The 20,147-nt window shown below is 54.1% G+C and overlaps 2 protein-coding genes across 2 annotated transcripts; one reads left to right on the top strand and one right to left on the bottom strand.

Moving 5' to 3' along the window:
* Positions 1-679: 679 nt before the first annotated feature.
* On the bottom strand, positions 680-7,029 carry VOLCADRAFT_96122 (uncharacterized protein; the record flags this gene model as incomplete). Its single annotated transcript, XM_002955152.1, has 4 exons — positions 680-847; positions 3,342-3,560; positions 4,485-5,035; positions 5,508-7,029. The coding sequence occupies 4 exons, from the start codon at positions 7,027-7,029 to the stop codon at positions 680-682; spliced, it is 2,460 nt and encodes an 819-aa protein (XP_002955198.1).
* Positions 7,030-8,856: 1,827 nt separating this feature from the next.
* VOLCADRAFT_106718 (uncharacterized protein) lies at positions 8,857-19,069 on the top strand (the record flags this gene model as incomplete). Its single annotated transcript, XM_002955203.1, has 16 exons — positions 8,857-8,923; positions 9,842-9,981; positions 10,288-10,370; positions 10,511-10,541; positions 10,919-11,073; positions 11,914-11,931; positions 12,831-12,999; positions 13,956-14,036; positions 14,298-14,426; positions 14,540-14,841; positions 15,221-15,365; positions 15,652-15,699; positions 15,896-16,141; positions 17,760-18,138; positions 18,280-18,663; positions 18,855-19,069. 16 exons carry the CDS (start codon positions 8,857-8,859, stop codon positions 19,067-19,069), a joined length of 2,592 nt encoding a protein of 863 aa, XP_002955249.1.
* Between the last annotated feature and the right edge of the window lie 1,078 nt (positions 19,070-20,147).

The raw sequence follows: 20,147 nt of genomic DNA, 5'->3' as shown, positions 1-20,147 counted from the left end.
GCTGAACTTTGCTCGTGGGTCCGTTTTCGTGTCCTTGTCATTTTACGTGGTCTGGAGAGAATTTTAGCGATGAAGAGATAGGATCCTTTCCTAGATTTATGATCCTCATGATCGAACTATACGTTTCAGGGCCTGAGTAAATGATTCTGCCATGCGTCGTGAGTTCTGGTAGATATGCATGTCTGGTATTACCGGTGTGCTAACCCACGAACGCAGAATCGGAGTTTCCCACATGCAGCTAGCTTCTGCAATGGGACATGATGAATATTGAATGCAACATGTATTCGCGTCTTATCACGAATGCATAAAAAGACGCACGCGATAAGTCACGTCTGTAAAAGGACGCACGCTACTAGTGAGCGTGCTCATCGCTATCAAAGGATGCCGCACATAGGGAGCCTTCGCTATCCACATCCGCTTCTTTGAAAGCGTGACGCTGGCATTAAGCCTATACGGTCCCTATGTCCGAAACGGCAAGAGATTGGGTCATGGGCTTCCCGCGCATCCACACGTCAGCTTGCTGTGCCAGCAATGGACTGAGTACTTAAGCTACTGGGACGCCATCCAATCATGTCTTATGATTCCTCAAGGCATTATGTGGATCAGAGGGTGAGCATTGCGGCGCCACCTACGTTTTCCAACACTGAGTGTTTCAGCAGCATTTCATTCCTGTTATTCATTAAAGGAATACTGAAATGTTATCAGTTGGCAGGCTTATGTTCTCTTGCCAAGTGTGACCTTTGTTGTACGTCATCCATCGCCCTGTATCAAAAAGTGCAAGGCGAAGTGGATCCAGGTCATCGCCCTGAATCCATCGCCCTGACGGCCGGGCGGGGAATCCCTCGCCCTGACGGCCGGGCGGGTCATTTACGCCTTGATGCCGTCTAAAAGGTCCAATGGACCTTTCCTTACAAGTGTAAATTAATTTGTGCGATGCGCGCAAGTCAGCTGCTCAAAGCTTTTATCGTCTATGCCTTTCTAGAGTAACAGTTCAGAACGATACGGAAGCTTCTGGAGTTGCAAAACCAACCTCAAGTTCAGCTACTGCCTCTCGGCTTGGGCCCGCGGGCTGGGGCGAAAGCGAAAGAAACGCCGTTCCCGCTGCGGCAAAATGCTCCCTAGTCCACGTATGCCTGCAGTGAATTACCTTCCTGAAACAGCTTCGGAAACTTATAATGTCACCAGAGCCGATTGGAGGGAAAATGAAAATAGGTTTGACCCAACCCGGAAGGAAAAAGTAATCCGAAGCGAGCGAATAAGGGAGAGCTCATGGCAGGAGCACAAGCTGTGCGTCTTCACATCACTGCCCTTTTCAGCTAAACCTTTACCTTCCCCAACAGAAGTAGAGTCCGCCGAAAATGCCGGGTGCACGGGCAAAGGTATCACGGGCACCCCGTAGCTGATCTGTGCAGCGAAGCCTGTCTTGTGGGCGCCTGTCTTGACATCGGACATCAGGCATGAAACAGACAACAACGCTGTGTCGCCTAGCCAGGGGCTGGGAGAGCGTCCCGGTTGGCGTGAGTGAGGGAATGAGGCGCGCGCGGAGGAACAGACGAACGTAGAGCCGCGCGCCCATCCCTGCGCTGTGTTTCGGCCCCCGGTCAGGGCCCCCGGTGCTCATCCTATATCGGGCGAGCCGCCCACAGTGTAACACCCCATCAACAACGCTCCAAGGACAGCAACCATTAAACTAACTAAACCACTATAACTTGCCATCAACGGCAATAGCAGCACACAAACATCACATACAACAAACAAAAAACATCCCACTAATCCAACTCGGCGAGGAAGGGCTATCGATGACCACAGCCATTACCAACACCAACACCAACACCACTACCAGCACCGGCGCGGCCCCGAAAGCCCCAAAGCTCCTCGCATTATCGTTTCCACGGAGGAAGAAGAAGAAGAAGAAGAAGAAGCCTCTATGCTTATCGTCACCATCATCATCATTATATCACCATAACACCATGGCCATCATAATCTCGTCATTAACGCCAGCACAGCACAGCACAGCAGAGCACAGCACAACACAGCACAGCACAACACATCACAGCATAGCACAGCACAGCACAGCACAGCACAGCACAGCACAGCACAACATAAAGCACCACCGCGCGTTGTCCTATTTGGCACCTCCCCACAAACCACCCGACCAACTCATTGCGCCGTTATCTTTCCCCCGTCCAAATTGCGACACGACCAGACACACGTCTACCTACAATGTGACGAAATGACGTGGGTCCCACCAACCCCAGCCAACCAGCAAACACATCTCCTCCAGACAACCAATCCGACAGCCGACGTCCGGTTCAGACATGCAGCCATAAGTGATTCGTGCACTGTGCAATTCATCTCCGACTCTTCTCCCACTTTTACAAAGGAACATGCATAATTACCAGCAGAGAGTATGTCAAACCCCCCCCAAAATGTAGGAAAAAGCAGGATAATGTCTAGGATAAAACTGAATATCCCACACAGTTCAGATCGTTCAGTTAGATCAAAGCCACGCCTCTTCCCGCCACCACCTAATGCCATCGCATGTACGCAAGGCAAGCCAGCAAACGCGCTGTGACCGCCTGCCTATCCTTTGCACCAGCTCGGACAACCCCCAAGGAGCCGACCCATGAGGCGTCAGGACAAACCCCCGGCGGCGCGGAACGAGCGCGGGAACCCCTTCCTCCGGCGCCATAATAGCAATGTTTTCAGCTTAAAACTTCCCCTCAGTGAAGAAAGATCTCCCCTGCCTGTTCCTAAGCCAGCTGTGACTGCGGCTGCGGCCGCGGCTGCAATACTCACTACTTTGTTAAAATAATAAACACTTTACCCTCTGAACCCTCCTGAGCTCCGGGGAGGAAACTAACGTGCCGTGAGTCCTTAACCTAAATGTTACTATCCTGGCGGATGAACCTCGAACAGTTAATAATTTTTAAAAAGCACTTTCCAGCCCTCTTATGCCCTCCACCCTCGAGCCTCCGGAAAAAGGAAAAGTCCAGGACCCAGCCCAAAGACGTTGCAGACGTAAAGTCGTTGCAGTCCACACAGGACCGTCGTGCAGGCCGCAGAGGCGCTCTCGGCTGTCGTCCGCCGCACTCATGCACTCACTCCCTTCCCCCNNTCCGGCCCTCTCTCCCCCTCCTTCCCCCCCTCCTCCCCCTCCTTCCCCTCCCCCTCCTCACTCAGTAGGCGGCCCTGGCGGCCTCAAGTACATCCTCCGGGCGGATATCTCCCAGGGGACGAGGCACAACGCGCCACCGCTCCTCCGCCACACCACCACCAGATGCACCCTGGCGCCCATGGGGCCCCTGGAGCCCACCCCTGGAGCCACCTGGCCCCCCCACCTGAACCGCCCCCGGAGGCCCCGTCCCCGGTCCCGTCCCCGGTCGGGAAGCCGTCGACGCCACCAGCCCCACCCTAACAAAGCCCCAACCCATGACCATCGCCGCCCGCTCCTCCTCCTGGCCATCCCCCACTGCGACGTAGGCGGCTGTTGGGCCGAACTGCGCCTTCAGTTGTCTGAAGATCTCGAGCTTGGGTCGTCCGCTGGCGCTGTAGACGTCCTGTTTGGGCCGGGCGGGGCAGGCAACAGGAGGGCGGGGTGATGTGCTGTGGTGTGGTGTGGTGTGGGGGGTTGCATGCGCGGTTCATGACGGCTAAGAGGTTGCCGACGATGGTTAGATTGGTTGGGGTGGGGGAGACGGTGCCAATAAGGTAGAGGATTTGAAGGGCGGGTGAGTGGGGGGAGAGGAAGAGAGAGAGAGAGACAGGGGTCTACCCATCCAGCCCATCACATCACAGCCAGTGTTTTTTTTTAATTAATATATTCCTTAAAAGGAATAAACAGGCCATTTTGGCCTTTGGAAAAAAGGAATGAATTGAGGCCGACCCGTACATTTTCATTCCTCCAGCCAAAAACGTCCATTGCTGCCAGATTGCTCCGTAGTGTGCAGAACTTAGTATTATCGATCATAGACTAGATATGAGGGGCCGTAAGAAGGTCAAGCCCGTGAGTCAACGCGGCATAGCAGAATGTATGACCGGTCCTCACATAGCCAAACACGCAAAAGGCAACGACTTGAACGTCGAACAAACACCAAAACAGCAAGATAAGCCTGAAAAATTTCCTGATAAAGGCCTTTGCTTGGTCGGATTTACTTATTGCTCACAAACAGTGCCAGAACTATCTATGCATGTGCATGAAGAGTGCGCACATGGACGAAAACGCGCCAACTTAGTGCGTGAATCTTGGTCTATGAGGGGAGTCGTAACTTATCGGGGGGGGTCTGGGGGGGTGTAGGCCCCCCCAGCGCCCCACACTTACGGAATAAATTACGGCGACGCTAGCAACTTTGTTATTTAGGTCGGAATAAATTGAGACCCCCCCTAAATGAAAAAAATCACTGATCACAGCACCCATTACACCAACACATGCGCTACCACACAGCGTGGTAAATATCCGACGTGTTCAGGATCCGCCTACGTACCCGAATGTCGAAATGCTCGTCCAGGCCCCACAACACCAATTTGCCCAATGTCGCAACTAAATGCCCAGCGGAGACCAGGACGTGTCGTACTGTACGGAAGGCCAGCTGCTGGACACCTGACCCAGGCGGCGGTGCCGTGGCGGCGGCGGCAGCGACCCCTGCCAATAGCCGCCGCGCTGCCGCCAACCAGTCGCCCGTCAGGCGTTCCGTTTCCGCCAGCGCGGACGCCCGTGTACGACAACCGGCGTCGCCGATGACGCCAGAGAGGCCGGCGGCGCCGCTGCTGTACACCTCGGCGATACGTTCTACATACGCACGATCTACGGCTGATCGTGCATTGCTGCGCCCGGTGCTGCCACCGCCAGCGCCCATCGCCGCCGCTGTAGCCGCGTCACCGCCAGCGGCTTTAGCAGCCCTTGAGGATAACGACCACAGCTCCCGGAAGCAGACTGGATCCATGTCGTCCAACTGTTTAACAACGGTCATAACGGACAACACAATTCGTGCATCGTCAGCAGCGCCGGGGTCCGCAAGGTGGGTTGAACCTTGGCCTCCAGAAGGAACATGTCGTATACGTCATGTGTGTGTATGATGTGTGAAACAAGGGGGTATATCTTCGCCCGTGGCAGCTACCCTGCGAAACCCTGTCTTCCCCGGTATTTCGGGGCACCCTCATCCAGTCACCCTAGTCAACTTCTCAGTGGATCGCTCAGGTTCCGCACCCACCACCAGCATCCAACGGGATCTGCCAGGTCGACAGCGGCCCAACTCCATTCCTGGTCGGCTCGCAGGTTAACTTTATCCCAGGTCACCACCGTCCATCAACTAGGGGCGCAGTACCTTCCACCATCGGAAGGATTTTCGACCCTTACAGGTCTAGATCCCGGAATCTCCCGGGGGCAATGGTCGCGCGTTACCAGTAGTGCCTAACCCTAATGTATGTATGTATATATGTACGTATGTATGTAAGTAAGTAAGTATGTATGTATGCACGTGCGTGCGTGCACACGTAATGTGACTCACGGTGAGCCAGTGCGGGTGTGCGGGTGCAGGCGTTACCGTCATAGCCCCAGTGGGCTAGGCTCACCATCTTAAAATGTAAGTGATCATCGCAGAAATCGAACACCATCTCCGCTAATCGACGGCCCAACTCAGCCGCCTGACCCGCCAGCCCCGAAGCAGGATCATCGCCACTGACTGCGCCGCTGCCGCCGCCGCCAGAGACCGCCGCAGGCGCAACCTTAGCCGCCGCTGCCGCAGCGGCGGTGCCATCTGCGGGACCGCGGCCCGCCGCCGCCGCGGCGGCGCGCGCAAAGGCACCGCTGAGCAGTGAATTGAATATAATCAGCGTCTCATCCAGGTCCCACACCACGATTAGGTCGACGCCCGCCGCCGGCGCCGCCGGCCCCAACGTTGCCTCCGCTATGGCTCCGTCATGTAGACCCCGGACGTCACCCTCCCTCCCCCCGGGTTGGGGGATGGGGCCGTTAGCTGCCGTCGCCTGGCGGCTGCTGGTACCTGCCGCTGGTTCCTGCGCCGCCGGCCCTGTCAATTTGACGGCGGCGGCGGTTGTGGCGGCCACCGGCTCTGCCACTGCTTCTACGTCAACCATGGGGTCGTATAAATCGTTAGCTGATCCGGTCGCTGCGCAAGTGTTGCCTCCCGACGCTGCCACTGCTGCGGCGGGTGAGAATCCCCCTGTGCCTCGCTGCGGATGATCCTCCTGTTGCTTTTGTGCTTTTGTTGTATGTTGTTGTTGTTGCGGCTGCTGCTCTTCCTGCGGATGATGGTAATGAGGATGCCGAGGATGCCTCTTTTCTTGATCCTGCAAATAATGCTGCTCTTGCTGACCATCCTGCTGCTGCTGTTGGTGGTGCTGTTTCGATGCGTAGTGTTGGTGCAGTGCAGTCCCTGCCGACCGTGTGGTCGGGAAAGGAGGTTCCGCCGTAGACGGAGAGGAATCTTCCGGCCGTGCTCCGCTGTACGACGCCCAGCCCTTCCATGTGCCATCACCATTCCCGCCGTCGCTGGTGTTGGCACCGTCTGCAGGCGCCGCCGGGTACTTCAATATGGCGCTGTGGCAGTGGTAGCTTTGCCAGGCATATTGCGACGGATGCATGTACTGGTTCTGCTGGTAGTGTTGCTGGTAGTAATTCGCGTGGGCTTCGTGAGGAGGATGCAGCTGACCGTATCCTGTGTGCTGCCATGCCGGATATTGAGGAGGGTAATCCGGGGCCGGGGCCCCGATGTAGGATTGTGTGTGACCCCATGCGTGCTGGTTTATATGCCCATGTGCGCCGGAGCCAGCGCTTCCAGGGTAGGATGTTGCGTATACCGGTTGAGGCGCGCCATGCCAGGCATCAGCTTGGAACAGTTGTGGCGCGGGCGCCCCGCCACCGTCTCCGGAAGTTAATTGATGTTCGTGGTTTGTGGCTTGGAGGAAAGCTGATGATCCATGTACCGCTGCGCCCCAGTCCAAAGTTGATAGCGGATGGGCCGATGGTGGAGGAACTGGCACCGACTGGTGAAAAGGTGCCGATGCCATAGCTGTATACAGTTAACACTAGAGCGCTTTAGTTTACAGTGGAAAGGATACAAGCTCTTGCTACTGTCTAAAGTCCAGGTAAGAGCGGTAAGACTTGCGTCATAGTCATGCAGCGATGACACATCCAGACTAGTCCAGCACCAGCATAGTACTCTGTAGCCAGCTAAGCATACGAAGTGAAAACGGTCTCATTCTGGTCCGTTAGAAGTCCGTTGGAACCTGCTCCGAAGCCGCAGTGGATATGCATAGCAAATGCAGAACTGTCGTTGTGCTACGCTACCAACGCTAACTTCAATCTGAATCTTATATCTTATAATAAAATATTGTATTACGGTGGCTGGCAAGCTGTGAACATAAAGCATAAGTATTATGGAAAATCAGGATTATTCGTAAGGATTCAATTAACTAAATACAATATAGTTATTAGTATGTCTAAGGTTTAAGGCATTTAGCTGATTAATAAGAAAAAAATTTGAGAACAAAGCAGACTTTTCCACACACATCGCAGATTAATCTTATGATTTGCATGCTGGATTTGAAGTAACCCCAATGGAAAGGCTACGCACCCTTAGCCACGTAGCCTCTCCGTATGCCTCTTCTTTTGAACATCGTTCCGACTTTGTATCAATTGAATCTTGCAAAGCCAAGCCCACCCATTTGTGACGTTTTTTAGTCGATGTTTGCACTCAGAATGGCGAATGGTTCTTCACCTCGCGTGAAAGAACTTTCCTAACCCTCGACATCAACAAAAGTCGAATTGCGAGAGGGTGCTTGTGGGAACGAGTTGCACCTTCCCCACCCACATTCCGAAACCCAAACAACATCCATGACGAGAACAACTCCCTATAGCCTCACATTATCCACAGCTTCCTTCTACCTGCTGTGAGGGCTGCAGCTGTTCTACTCCATTCCAATTTCGCAGCGTGCATTGTCGCTCAGCGTTTCTTTTCAGCCGTCCTGGTCCTCGCCGCGGCGACCGAGCAACCATGACAATTATTCGTGGGCCTGCTTGCTACCTTGCTGCTTTCTGTGCAGTGTGGGATGGCGCCGTGGGTTACTGTGAAGGCGGGTGGTTCGCAAGTCTAAGAATTACTGAACCATAAAGAAATGGTGCTGATGGGTAAGGGGACCGCCGCAGGGGTTCGTCAAGAAGGTTACGGTGTCACCTTCTTGGGAGGCAACAGGGCTCTAGGACAAGGTTTTTGACATTTGAGCCGACAATCCAAAGTAAAGGCCAATAGCGAGTATGGTAACCAATTATTAAATGCCGAAAGCCGATTTCCCGAAGTCCCGGTGCATTATACACGTTGCCAGATAGCTCAACAGTCAAACAGATAACTGTTTCTTTGCTACCTTACAATCGTAACCACCTGCGAGCTGTAGCTGCAGCGCTGAACGTACCACCGGCGACGTGATATTTCTAGGCTTGCCTTTGCATGGTGCTGGCTAGACCACGGAGTATTGCCGTGTGCTTCGCGTGACAGCGGACTGGCATATCGTATGTACAGTACATACGATAACTGGCAATCTGGATTCCGCTACTGGCTAACCTAATTGGCGTTTCTGAACTTAATGAAAGGAAGAAAGAAAGTCACTTATTGTCGCACGATTGCTGCTGTCGATTGCAACATTTTTGTCGGCTCAACCGGCGGTGGAGCGTGCGCTTCGCCTGTTTACAATTTACCAAAACTTCACGCGAAGAACATTGTAGAATTTATATTTCGCTAGGCGCAGACAGTCTCGCGGACTGGTTTTGCGAGCACATCGGTTGGCAAGCGGCGGCAGTGTTTCGGGAATAATTTCGCGTGCTTTGAGACCTGTATCAGCATGGGTAGCGGGCGCGATAAGCGCAAGAAGGCAAAGGAGCGCAAGGACGGCCCGGTTGCGGGCGTAGGTAAGGATGTAGGGCGATGGCAATCGACATCCCTGGCGGCTTGCCCCGCGGGCTGCCAGGGACCATATTGCACACGCGCGCAACAACATGCACTTCCTCCCTGCCAACATACTCACCTCATTACCTTTATAATGTCCGCTCTTACCTTATACCCCCAAGATCCCCCCCCAATACCCCCGCACCCCTTCCTTCCTGCCGCGCGATACCACGACGCAATGCCACTCGTTATCCATACCTTTCCCAACGACCCACAATTTGTTATGAATAAAACCTAAAGGACATGTCTATCACCAGGTAATGGCCCTAAACCTCCGCCCCACTAGTACTCCGCCCCTACCCTCCGCGCCACTCCGATTTGCCATCACGAGCGGTCCCCACACACAAGCCCAACATGCTGCCTCACAAAACCCCCCACATGCCCATCTCCACCTTCCCCTTAATTTATGCTCCCACGCGGACTCAAACCCGGGAAACATAAAGGAAGCATCAAGACGGAAAAAAAGACAGCCAAGAATGAAGCAAAAAAAGAGCGAAGGGCGGATAAACTATTAGCAGGTGATGATGCAGTGGGGTGGGGTGGGCTGGGGCCAAGGTTTGGCTTCCCCTGTCTAGTAGCCCACGGGGCTGGCGGTTAGCGGTTAGCGGTTGAGGATGGGTACGGAGATGAAGGGATTTTGCTCACCCCGGAGATTAAGCAGTATATTGTTGGGGGGAGAGGGTTTCGGCGGTTTGTTTGTGTCTCCTCATCGGAGCATTGTTGCTGTGGATGAAAGTACGACTGCTGTTGTTGCTGCTGCCATTTATGCGATTTCTGGATATTCTTCCACTGTACCGATTGTGCGGCTGCTGCACGCATAACTCAAGCACATTTCTCCTGCTGCTCTTACTATCTGCAACTTCTGCTACTGCTCCTCCCAGGCGACGAGGATGATATCGACGCGCTGCTACTGCGAATGGCTCTGGAGGAGAAGCAGCGCAAGGGCGCGGTGGAGATCGCGGCAGATTGTGACCCGCCGGGGCCCAGGGTCAACGCGTCCTTTGTGCCGTACATTACGCCGGTACGAGTGTACGGCGCGTATGTGAACATGCGTTGCGTATTCGTGTAGATGGATGCATGCATGCATGTCTGCTGCTACATGCCTCCTGCCCCTGTATACATCCCCTTTAGCTCTTGATTGTGTCCCTTACTGCAGCAAGCCCCATGGATATCTATGTGCTTCTGCTTGCACCCGCGCGTTGCTCCGCTTGCAATTTTATTTATTTGTTGGCGTAGGCGCTACTGCTGCTGCTGCTGCTGTTCGGTTGTTCTGTTGTTGCTATTTGTAGTACTGCAAAAATGTTAATATTGTCATGGTGCTTTGCAGCGAGGTTCCTTCATTTTTTTGTTTGGGGGCGAATACGTCGACCTGGGCACTGACAAGGTGCATGTGTATAAGGACCTTTACAGGTGGGTGCTTGGGGAGGAGGGAGGAGGGCGGGGAGGAGGAGGGGCGGGGAGGAGGAGGGGCGGATGGATACCACTCTTTTGACTCCCCCCTTTCCCTGAAAATCTCCGTACTGGTGTTGCACATGCACATGCACATGCAGGTTCGATGTGGACAAACGGCGATGGTCTCGGGTGGATTCCCCCAATGGGCCCCCGCCTCGATCCGCACACCAGGCGGTTATTTTCAAAAACACAATGTTTGTGTTTGGCGGCGAGTTCACGTCGCCAAATCAGGAGCGATTTCACCACTACAAGGCGAGATAAGGGGTGTGGTAGAAGACAGGCCAGGATAAGCGAAGAGACGACGCGCAACGATGCCAGGGGTGGTGCGCGGGGGCTGAAAAGCCTAACTAAGGACTGTCATGTGCACACCTGACTGGTTCGGTTTTTTGCACCCGTAGAGGCGAGAGCCAGGTCACAGTGCACAATCCAAATGCACCGTTACCACGGTTTCATAACAGTTGCAAAAAAGCTGTCATCGTCTCCAATGCCCCGCCACAAAAAAACAGGACCTGTGGCGTCTCGATCTCACGACCTGGGAGTGGGACTGTCTGCCCTCCAAGGGCGGGCCCTCGGCTCGCTCGGGTCACCGAATGGCGCTGCAGCCGCTGAGGAACCGCGTATTGCTATTTGGCGGGTTTTACGACACGGGGCGAGAGGTTAAGTAAGTGTACGGCAGTGTATGGCAGCGTTGTTTGCAAGTACACACATATGCGCGTACGTATATACATACATGCATACATACATACGCGTGCGCATGCTTTAAGATCCAAAAGCTGCATGCATGTAACAAATCCACACACACACACACACACACGCACACGTTAGCGTGAGTTTCTTGAACCCTGCCCGCTTCCCCCCCACGATGGAGAATCGGTTGAATGGCCGGTTGAGCTTTCTAATAGGGCCTTGTGCCTTAGTAGGGGGGGTTTAGGGTATGTACAGGGTTTCCGGTTTTCCGCTGTCATGGTGAACCCTCACGCCAAGAGCCGAATCAGGCCGGGGATGGAGAGGGGAGTCTTGTTGTGTGTTTCAGAGCCTCAGTGAACGCAAACTCGCGTGTTGGAGCCTGGACTCGTGAAAGCGTGCACGCGGGCGGCGCCTCCTCTTCCCCCTCCTCCGGGGGGAGGAGAGCGGAGGAGCTAGCGGACCTGCGGCTCTCGGTTATGCTTAGGAGGGGGGGGCAGAGGCCCCTCTAGCGCCCCTCTACCGTCTGCGGGAGAACCGTCTTCTCCGGGAGAGAGGAGCTTAGGCGATCTTTCCGTTGGGGCAGCAGGCAGCAGCCCCTCTGTGGCCAGTGTCGTCAGGCCCGGTCAGATAAATACTTGTGTAACCTTCACACACACATGCACGACAGTTGTCAGGATACACATACGCATTTACATACGTACAGAACGGCAGGCAGACAGGCGCAGAGTTCTTTTTTTTTGTTGGAGCCGTAAGCCCGTCTGTAGCGATAGTAGTCACCATGAGTCGACTCTAGCCGCGCCCCCCCCCCTTCCAGGTGGTCCATATCGCCCAGGTGATCCGTATCGCCGCGCACTACAGCGACGGCTATTTCTACTCGCTCTGTCGCCATTCTCCCTAAATATCAACACCTCTAAAAAGTTCAGCTATTTCTACTTCAGCACTTTTAACATGCTGAAGTAGAAACTTGTCTTCGATAAACTTCTGCATGTTGTGACTTCCTCTTTTTCAAACCTTATGTATGCATGTATGTATGTATGCATGTATGTATGCATGCATGTATGTATGCATGTATGTATGTATGTATGCATGTATGTATGTATGCATGTATGTATGCATGTATGTTGTTACAGGGTGGTTAACTTCGCCAGCGCCCCCTTTCCCGGGGCAGTCCCTGCTCTCNCCTGCTAGAGGGGCACCCTAATCCGTCACCCCATCCGACTTCAGAGTGTATTCGTTGGGTTCGGCAACTCACCACCAGCATCCAACCAAATCTAGCGGATCAACGGCGCATCAACTTAGTTCCTGGTCAGCTCGCAAGTTGATATTATCACGTCCTACACCGTCCATATGATGGGGGGCCACCTCCCATTTCATCACTCCTCAAACACCCGAGGAGCTGGCAGGCGGATTTGAACCCGGGTCGACTGGGTCGACTGGGAGCAGAAGTCAGGCCTTAACTTCTGCCAGCCGCCTGCCATATGATGTATGTATGCATGCATGTATGTATGTATGTATGTATGTATGTATGTACTTCTCGCTGCGTATGCCAAATACACAGCGGGTACTTGTGTCTTGCACTCCCCATGCTGCTGACCGCGTGGACTGCGAAGTCGCTATGGGCTCTATGAGCGTCGTTAGATGTGCACACATATACATGTAAAATGAAAGAGAGGCAGGCCCGTTACGTCACTTTCATGTGCCGTACCCTGGATGCCGTACTCCTTACAACAGGTACTACAACGACCTCTGGGAGTTGAACCTGGAAACGCTCAAGTGGACGAGTCTGGGTGGCGGTCCGTCCGGCAATGCGGGGGGGGGCGCGGTGTGGCCCTCCCCCCGTAGCGGCTGCGGCATGACGGTGGTGGGCGACACGCTGTGGGTGTTTGGCGGATACTCAAAGGTCGGTTCGGGTCGGGTCGGCATCGAGGGGGGGTCCCTGGGGGTGAAAGCCGGGGAGGGGAAACGGTCGGCAGTAATAACTCCTCTTTAATAACAACCTTGGCGTGGGTGATTCGTAGTGAGGGATAGCGGCAACGATGCGATAAATGGATAATAATATAATATAATATATAATAATAATAATAATAATATATAATATGTTATATATTATATATTATTATATCGATCCGCAGCACCCGGATCCCGGCAGTGTTCAGGAGTTTAGGGTTCAGGAGTTTAGGGACGGAGCCGGAGATCTGATACTGACACAGGACAGAATATAATATAATATAACATGATATAATATAATATAATATATATATCTAATATATATATATAATATAATATAATATATATTATATTATATTATATTATATTATATTATATTATATTATATTATATTATATTATATTATATTATATTATATTATATTATATTATATTATATTATATTATATTATATTATATTATATTATATTATATTATATTATATTATATTATATTATATTATATTATATCATGTTATATTATATCATGTTATATTATATTCTGTCCTGTGTCAGTACCAGATCTCCGGCTCCGTCCCTAAACTCCTGAACACTGCCGGGATCCGGGTGCTGCGGATCGATCACGGGCTGCATCCTCCCAACACCTCTCTCTTTACTGGGTGTTGTCCATGTCCATATGAGCGATCCGCCTCCTCCGCCGTGTCTCTCTCACCTCGTCACTTCCATCCTCTTCCTCCCTACTTTTGATATCGACGTTCAGAGCCCCTTTGCGTATTGGATGGAAAATGCGCCACACCTCTGTCCACAGCGGGTGTGTATTCTACTAAGATACCTTCTTAAAATCTACCTACTAAATATCTACTAAATATCTACGCCCGTTCTTTCCGTAATCGTTCCCTTTGGTCCTCCAGGCAAAGGACGATGAGGATGAGGACTTGGAGCACGGCAAGACCATGGACGACGTATGGGCATGTAATCTTACGTCGTACACGGTCCGTTGGGGTGGTTGGGATGATTTAACGGTTACTGTTGACGGTTACTGGGGGAGGTGGTTGTTGGGAATGGGGGCCAGGGGGTCCCCGGTTGCCGTTGTTAGTTGGCATTTGTAGGGATCGGCTCCGCCTTTCGTCGTCTTCTCGGGCCCCATTCCCCCACTTCATGACCTCCTTCCCCACTCGTCCCGCTTTACACCTTTTAGTGCCTAAACTCTTCCCCCGCCCCTGCCGTACATGCAACCTCGTACACGTGCGCAGTGGGAGCGTGTTAAGAAGATGGGTATGGCCCCAGGTGCCCGAGCGTCCTTTTCCTTGGCGGTCCACACCCACCCCAAGGCGGGGCCGCGTGCTTTTATGTTTGGCGGCGTGACAGACAACGAAGCGAAGGTGTGTGTGGTTGGGGAAGGGGGGAAGCAAGACGTCCTGGCGACAGAGAGAGAAGGCAAACGGCCAACCGTCAACCGTCAAAACCAGTACCAACGGTCAACCACCAACTGCAGGGCGGCGAAGACCTGTCCTCAGAGTTCCGCAACGATTTACTCTCCTTCAATTTTGATAATCGGAGGTGGTACGCCGCAGAGCTCAGACCGCCCGGTAAAGGAAAGGGTGCAGCAGCAGCAGCAGCACCCGGCCCCGCGGCGGCCGCGGACGGCGAGGACGGCGCTGCGGCGGCGGCACCGTCGTCGTCGTCGGCGGCCGCTACTGCCGCCTCCGTCATCTCCCCTGAGGTAGCGGATCGGTTGGCAGCAGCGACGGATAAGAACAGCGCGCTTTACAGAGCGGCCGTGAAGATCCAGGCAAGGTAATTGGGGGGCAAGAAAGCGCGGATTGTACGGCATTCGCCGTACAAAAGTGTAGGGCGTGGAGCGCGGGATGGTTTGTTGCTGTTGGCCGCTCGGACGCGGTGTTGATGATCTGAGATGCGTTGTGGTGACTTTGGTGGGTGAATGCCGGATGGAGCATTCGATGTTTTAAAAGATGCCGATTGTCGCCGTGACCGCCGTGGTACGTGTATGCCCCTGCCGTACTGTGAATCGCTGCCTAGGAGCGGATGCTGGGACTGCAACCACTACCTTCGTACACCCCTCGAACCCCTCATAACATCATGACCCAAAAGTAACAACCCTGAACTACCTTCCAACGGCCGTACGACTGCTCGTACGGCGTGCTGGTTTTCGCAGCTACCGAGGCTATGTGGTCCGTAAGGCCTACCAGCTGTACCGCATCGGCGGCGTGGTTTCGGAGATCCTGTATTCGCCCGCCACGTACGGCTTGGATCTGTCCGTACTAAACATGCCGAAACCCAAGGCCCGCATGTGCTCCTTGGTAGGTTCAGTCGTGCCTGAGGAGGGAGGGAGGGAGGGAGGGAGGGAGAGGGCGTGGGAAGGAGGGAGGAAGCGTTAAACCCCACGACGCGGAGGCGGAGGGCCCTCCAAGCCTCGCCTGCTTCCCACCCTCAACCGCCCCTCTCCCCCCACTCCTGACAGGCGCTGCGTTGCCCTCTTTACCTTGATAGCTCAGTCTTCCCTCGCTGCGGTGCCACGCTCAGAATTTTTTTCCTTTCCCTCCTCTTCTCAACACTAACCCCGTCTTTGCCCGCACCCCCGTGCAGATGACCGTAGTGGGTAGTACGTTGTGGTTGTTGGGGGGGACTGTGGAGGTGAGTGTGTACGGATGTACGGCAGAGCAGTACCGGCAGTAGCTGCATTAAGAGATAGCAATAGCGCTGTAGCAGGTACAAACACAAGGCAATGGACAAGGCAATGGACTCGCTGTCTTTGCCCCAGTTTTGTCCATTTTGTCCGTGAGATCCGAAACCATGTCGTACGCTCAGCGAAGCCGCCTTTCCTATGCAGGTGGGGGCCAAGGAAATTACGCTGGATGACATGTGGTCGTTGGACGTTGTCAAGCTGGACGGTTGGCAGTTGATACGGGAGAATACCGTTGGCGAGGAGCTTCTCAAAAAGGGTGATGGCAGCGACAGCGAGTGGACAGAAGCCAGCGATGGAGATCTGGAAGGTTCTGAAGACGACGACGACGACGAGGAGGAGGAGGAGGACGAGGGGAAGGGGAAGGGGAAACAGAGTGGCGTGAAGAACGCGGTGGGGACGGCGGCGGCTGCGGGGGGAAAATCTACGATAGCAGTAGCGGTCGGGGGAAAGAAATGACAGTTAGGCGACTGGAAGGCTCGGCGGAGGGAGGAATGGAGGGAGGGAGGCACGTAAGACGATACCTGGGCGGTCCTTCAGGTGCTAAGGAGAGCTAAATGCGGTTAGGCAACACCAGGCGGTGAGGAGGGGGGTGAATGCGGGGGAGGTCCTATGTGCAATGCGGTGAGGAGGTGAGGAGATTAGGCCGCGGGCTGACGGGGTTTAGCCACGAGAGGGGTTTGGCCCGCAAGAGACGCGCCGGCGCTGAGACTCGGTTCAGAGCGACGCTGGTATGTGGGTGGGTGTGGTTCCGTCTTAGATGGTGTGAGCTGGCGACGGTAACTCGACCTCCCTTCCAGGTTGCGTGGTAGGATGTATGTGGGAATAGAGACCGGAGGATGTCTGGTTTGTTCGCGTTAACGAATTTAAATTAGGCAGGTTTTCGTTCTCATATATCCCGCCGATGTTGGGTGTAAGTGTTGGGTGCTGCAGTGTTGGATGCGATTTGCAAACGCGAAAACTTTTGAAGTATTGTTTCTGATTAAATCCAAACGTCTGGGACTTTGTCAAGAGCGTTGCAACTTGTAAGCCGCTGTATTCCATCCGAACCCAGGAAATTTGTAGAAAGGTATGCGCTAACGGTTAAGCATATGGATTTGGTTTCGGTCTGTTGAAGCACAATCGATGGCTTGTATGCGGAGCTTTTATGGAGCCAGATTGGACGAGGAGTGACGAGACCTCCTCGACACCACCAAACGAGCAGCTGTCCAAAGCACGGTCATGAAGCTGGCACAGCTGGACGGTGCCTAAGCGCGATGAAAATAAACAGGTGGCAGCTGTGGCGTTCTTTGTGTGCCTTACCCTAACGAAAAGAAGCTTTTTGCAAGCGAAGGGCGCTGCGAGCTGCTGCAAGCCACAGGAAGGAAAATCATATCAACACTCTAATCCTTCAACACAAAATTTTGCAAAATCTGCATAATCAACACAACTCTACACGTTTACGGCAGAAGCACAAACTGAAAAACGAAGTACCACGACAACGTTATGCTCCTCCGTCCGGTCAAACTAGGTCCGCCTTCCCTGGTCTGATACTGATTTGAGAGCGCAACAAACGTAAGCTCCCTTTTTCCGTATAAGCGCATAGTGCGCATAGTGCGCATATAGCAGAGGCAGCTTGGTGCGCCAGCTAGCTGCCAGCTTGAATCGGGTTGGCTCCCGCAAACCCTAAGTCCCAACCGCTATGGGCGCGTCCGTCTGTCGTTGGCCCAGCGGCTATGCTGATGCCTCAACGCCGTTTCCATAATATCTTTTTTATCCTTTTCAGTCCTCTCCCGTTCCAGTTGAATCCAGTGCTCTCAGAAGCCCTCAGACGAAGGGTTGACTCCGTTGCCGCTGAGCTTTTTGACTCTCCAACTGCAAACTTAATCCCGAAAGTAGAATGTTTTTTGTTTTTTCTTGTTTTCTCCCTCTTTCTTCCAGTCCTGGCACTCGGCAGTGGCAACGCACAGCATCCCAAAGGCATCACACATCAGTACGACTTGCCCGCCTTCACCCGCCTTGACGCTTACAGCTGTACAGCCGCAGGCGGCAGGGGCTACTGGCCGTGCTAAGTCCACGTATGCTAAGGTGCAATCCACCACTGCCAATGCCAAGCTGGCGGCCGGCGCGAGGATCACATGCCGTACAGGCAGACGCCGCTACCGCTGCCGCTGCGTCTGCCAGGGACGGTATTGCTTTTGGCGGCGGTTTCGGTGCTTGTGTTAGTGGTGGCTGTAGCGGCTTGGAACCCTTAAATTTAACGCCAGACCGTGGATGCCGCTGCAGCAGTTTGCCGTACATTCTGGCGGCGGCGGCCTTTGCGCTACCTTCAGCACACGTGCTATCCTGTCGCTACGCGTTGCCAGTGGCCAGTGATGACGTCAGCTTGGTAACTTCCCACAGGACGTGGGGTCCGCCTTGGTGTCTGGCTTCGCCATGCAGCTGTACAGTGACCCATGGGTCATTGCTGCTGCTGTTGCTGCTGCTGCCGCTGCTGTTGCTGGTGCATCTGCTCGTGGCAGTCACCACTGTTGGCCTCTTCGCCTGCACAGCTGCGGTCTACGCGGTGCTCCTAAACCAAAGTACAGGTGCCGTACCGCGGATATTATGGACGTTACTTCCGCCAGCGGCCACAGCTGAGAAGACCATGGCGGCCGCGGCGGCCGTGGCTATGACTCCGCGGCTGCTCTGCACAGTCCCGGCGGCCGCGGCGTCACCTTCCGGCTCGGCGGCAACCTTCTCCTTGCTCAGGCGGCGCACGTCGTCGCCGTCGTCCTCGTCGTCGCCGTCGTCCTCGTCGTCGCTGTCGTCTTTATCGTCTTCCTGTCGCGGCGGAGGCTTTTCATCCCCCGACATGCTCCATTCTCGTTCCCTCTCATCAAGAGAGATAGCGGATGATGGTGGGTCAAGAGAAGCGTTCTCAGACGACGCCTTTGGTAAGAGTGACGACGGCGATGGTGGCGACGTCGGCAGCGACGACGTCGGCAGCGTTAACAGCGGTAGCAAATACGGCAACGAAGGATGTGAGAGTGGCAGCGGCGGCAGCGGCAGCAGCAGTGACGACGATACAACGGCGCCCAACAGAAGACCCGTCGGAACATCCATGCGACCGATATCGACACCACAGCTGCTGTTGCCGCTAATACCAGCACCCATGAACACGGCTTCGACGCCGTCAGCAACAGCAACCGCAGCAACCGCAGCAACGGTCTCTGCAGCCGCGGCATCAGTTTCGGAGTCCGGGAGATCCCCTATGCCTTCCCTCAGGGTCATCGACCAGATCGTCCTAAAGGCGGAATCAACGGCTACGTCAGCGGCGGCAGCAGCGCCTTCGCGGCCTGAGTCGGAGAGTGATAATGCTATCAGTAGGAGCATCCTCAGCACGGCCACAGGCACCGGCGGCGGCAAGTGGGAAGAGGATCGCTTCCGGCGCGCTTACAGCTCTCCCCTCTACGTCTCCCCAAGGCTCAACAGAGGGTGTTTCGGTGCGGGCTGGAGCTGCTTACAGAAGGTGAGGAAAAAAAGCCGCCCCCAGTTCCATGTACACACACACATATTTACAATGGCATGCATGCACACAGGCCTACACATAGAAGTGTGCCATGCTCGCCATTCTCTCCACATAATTCGTTAGAACATAAATCTGCCGAAGTCACTTACCAAAGAGACCAAAGATGAGGCTTTTGTTGATGTTGTTGATGTTGTTACAGGGTGGTTAAGCTTCACCAGTGGCCTCCTTCCCGAGGCAATTCCCTGCTCTCCCCTGCTAGAGGGGCACCCTAAGCCATTCACCCCATCCGACTTCAGGGTGTACTCTTTGAGTTTGGCAACTCACCACCAGCATCCAACCAAATCTAGCGGATCAACGGCGCGTCACTTTTGTTGTTGTCCAAAAAATCCTCCGAAACCGGAAATGTACGGCAAAAATGGTGAGCAGGAAATGGTTCTGGAGGCAGCTTATCCTGAAGGGGCCCTGCTGGGGCCCCATATCCCGTGTCAGAAGAAGAAGAAGCCGACGCGGCGAGACGATGCAGTCGTCCAGTGGCATGATGTCGTTCTTCGCCTAAAATGTCCTGGGGCGTTGAGATTTTGGTCCAAACTTTTTTTGCGAGGGCCCTTGGCCCAAACTTATTTTGGGAACTAGACGGGATGAACCAAAGTCATCCCCGAAGGGGAAGACCTCTTTTCACACCCCCATTTCTCCATTGGACCCCAACCGGACTTGAGGTTTCTAGCGGGCTTTGCGATGGCGGTGACGAGAAGCGCTCCACCTGCCAAGATGGCCAACCCAGGTACTTCTTCACCACATACCCTCTTGCCCTCCGACCTCTTGCCTCCTACACAGTCTAATTGACCACCACATGCTGGTCAGGTTTCACTCACCCACACGTGGATGAAAACAAAGCTTCTGCAACCACTT

Source organism: Volvox carteri, assembly GCF_000143455.1.
Source record: "Volvox carteri f. nagariensis unplaced genomic scaffold VOLCAscaffold_49, whole genome shotgun sequence".
Taxonomy (NCBI): domain Eukaryota; kingdom Viridiplantae; phylum Chlorophyta; class Chlorophyceae; order Chlamydomonadales; family Volvocaceae; genus Volvox; species Volvox carteri.
Note: the sequence above shows the minus strand (reverse complement) of the source record. Positions and strands in the feature narration are given on the sequence as shown.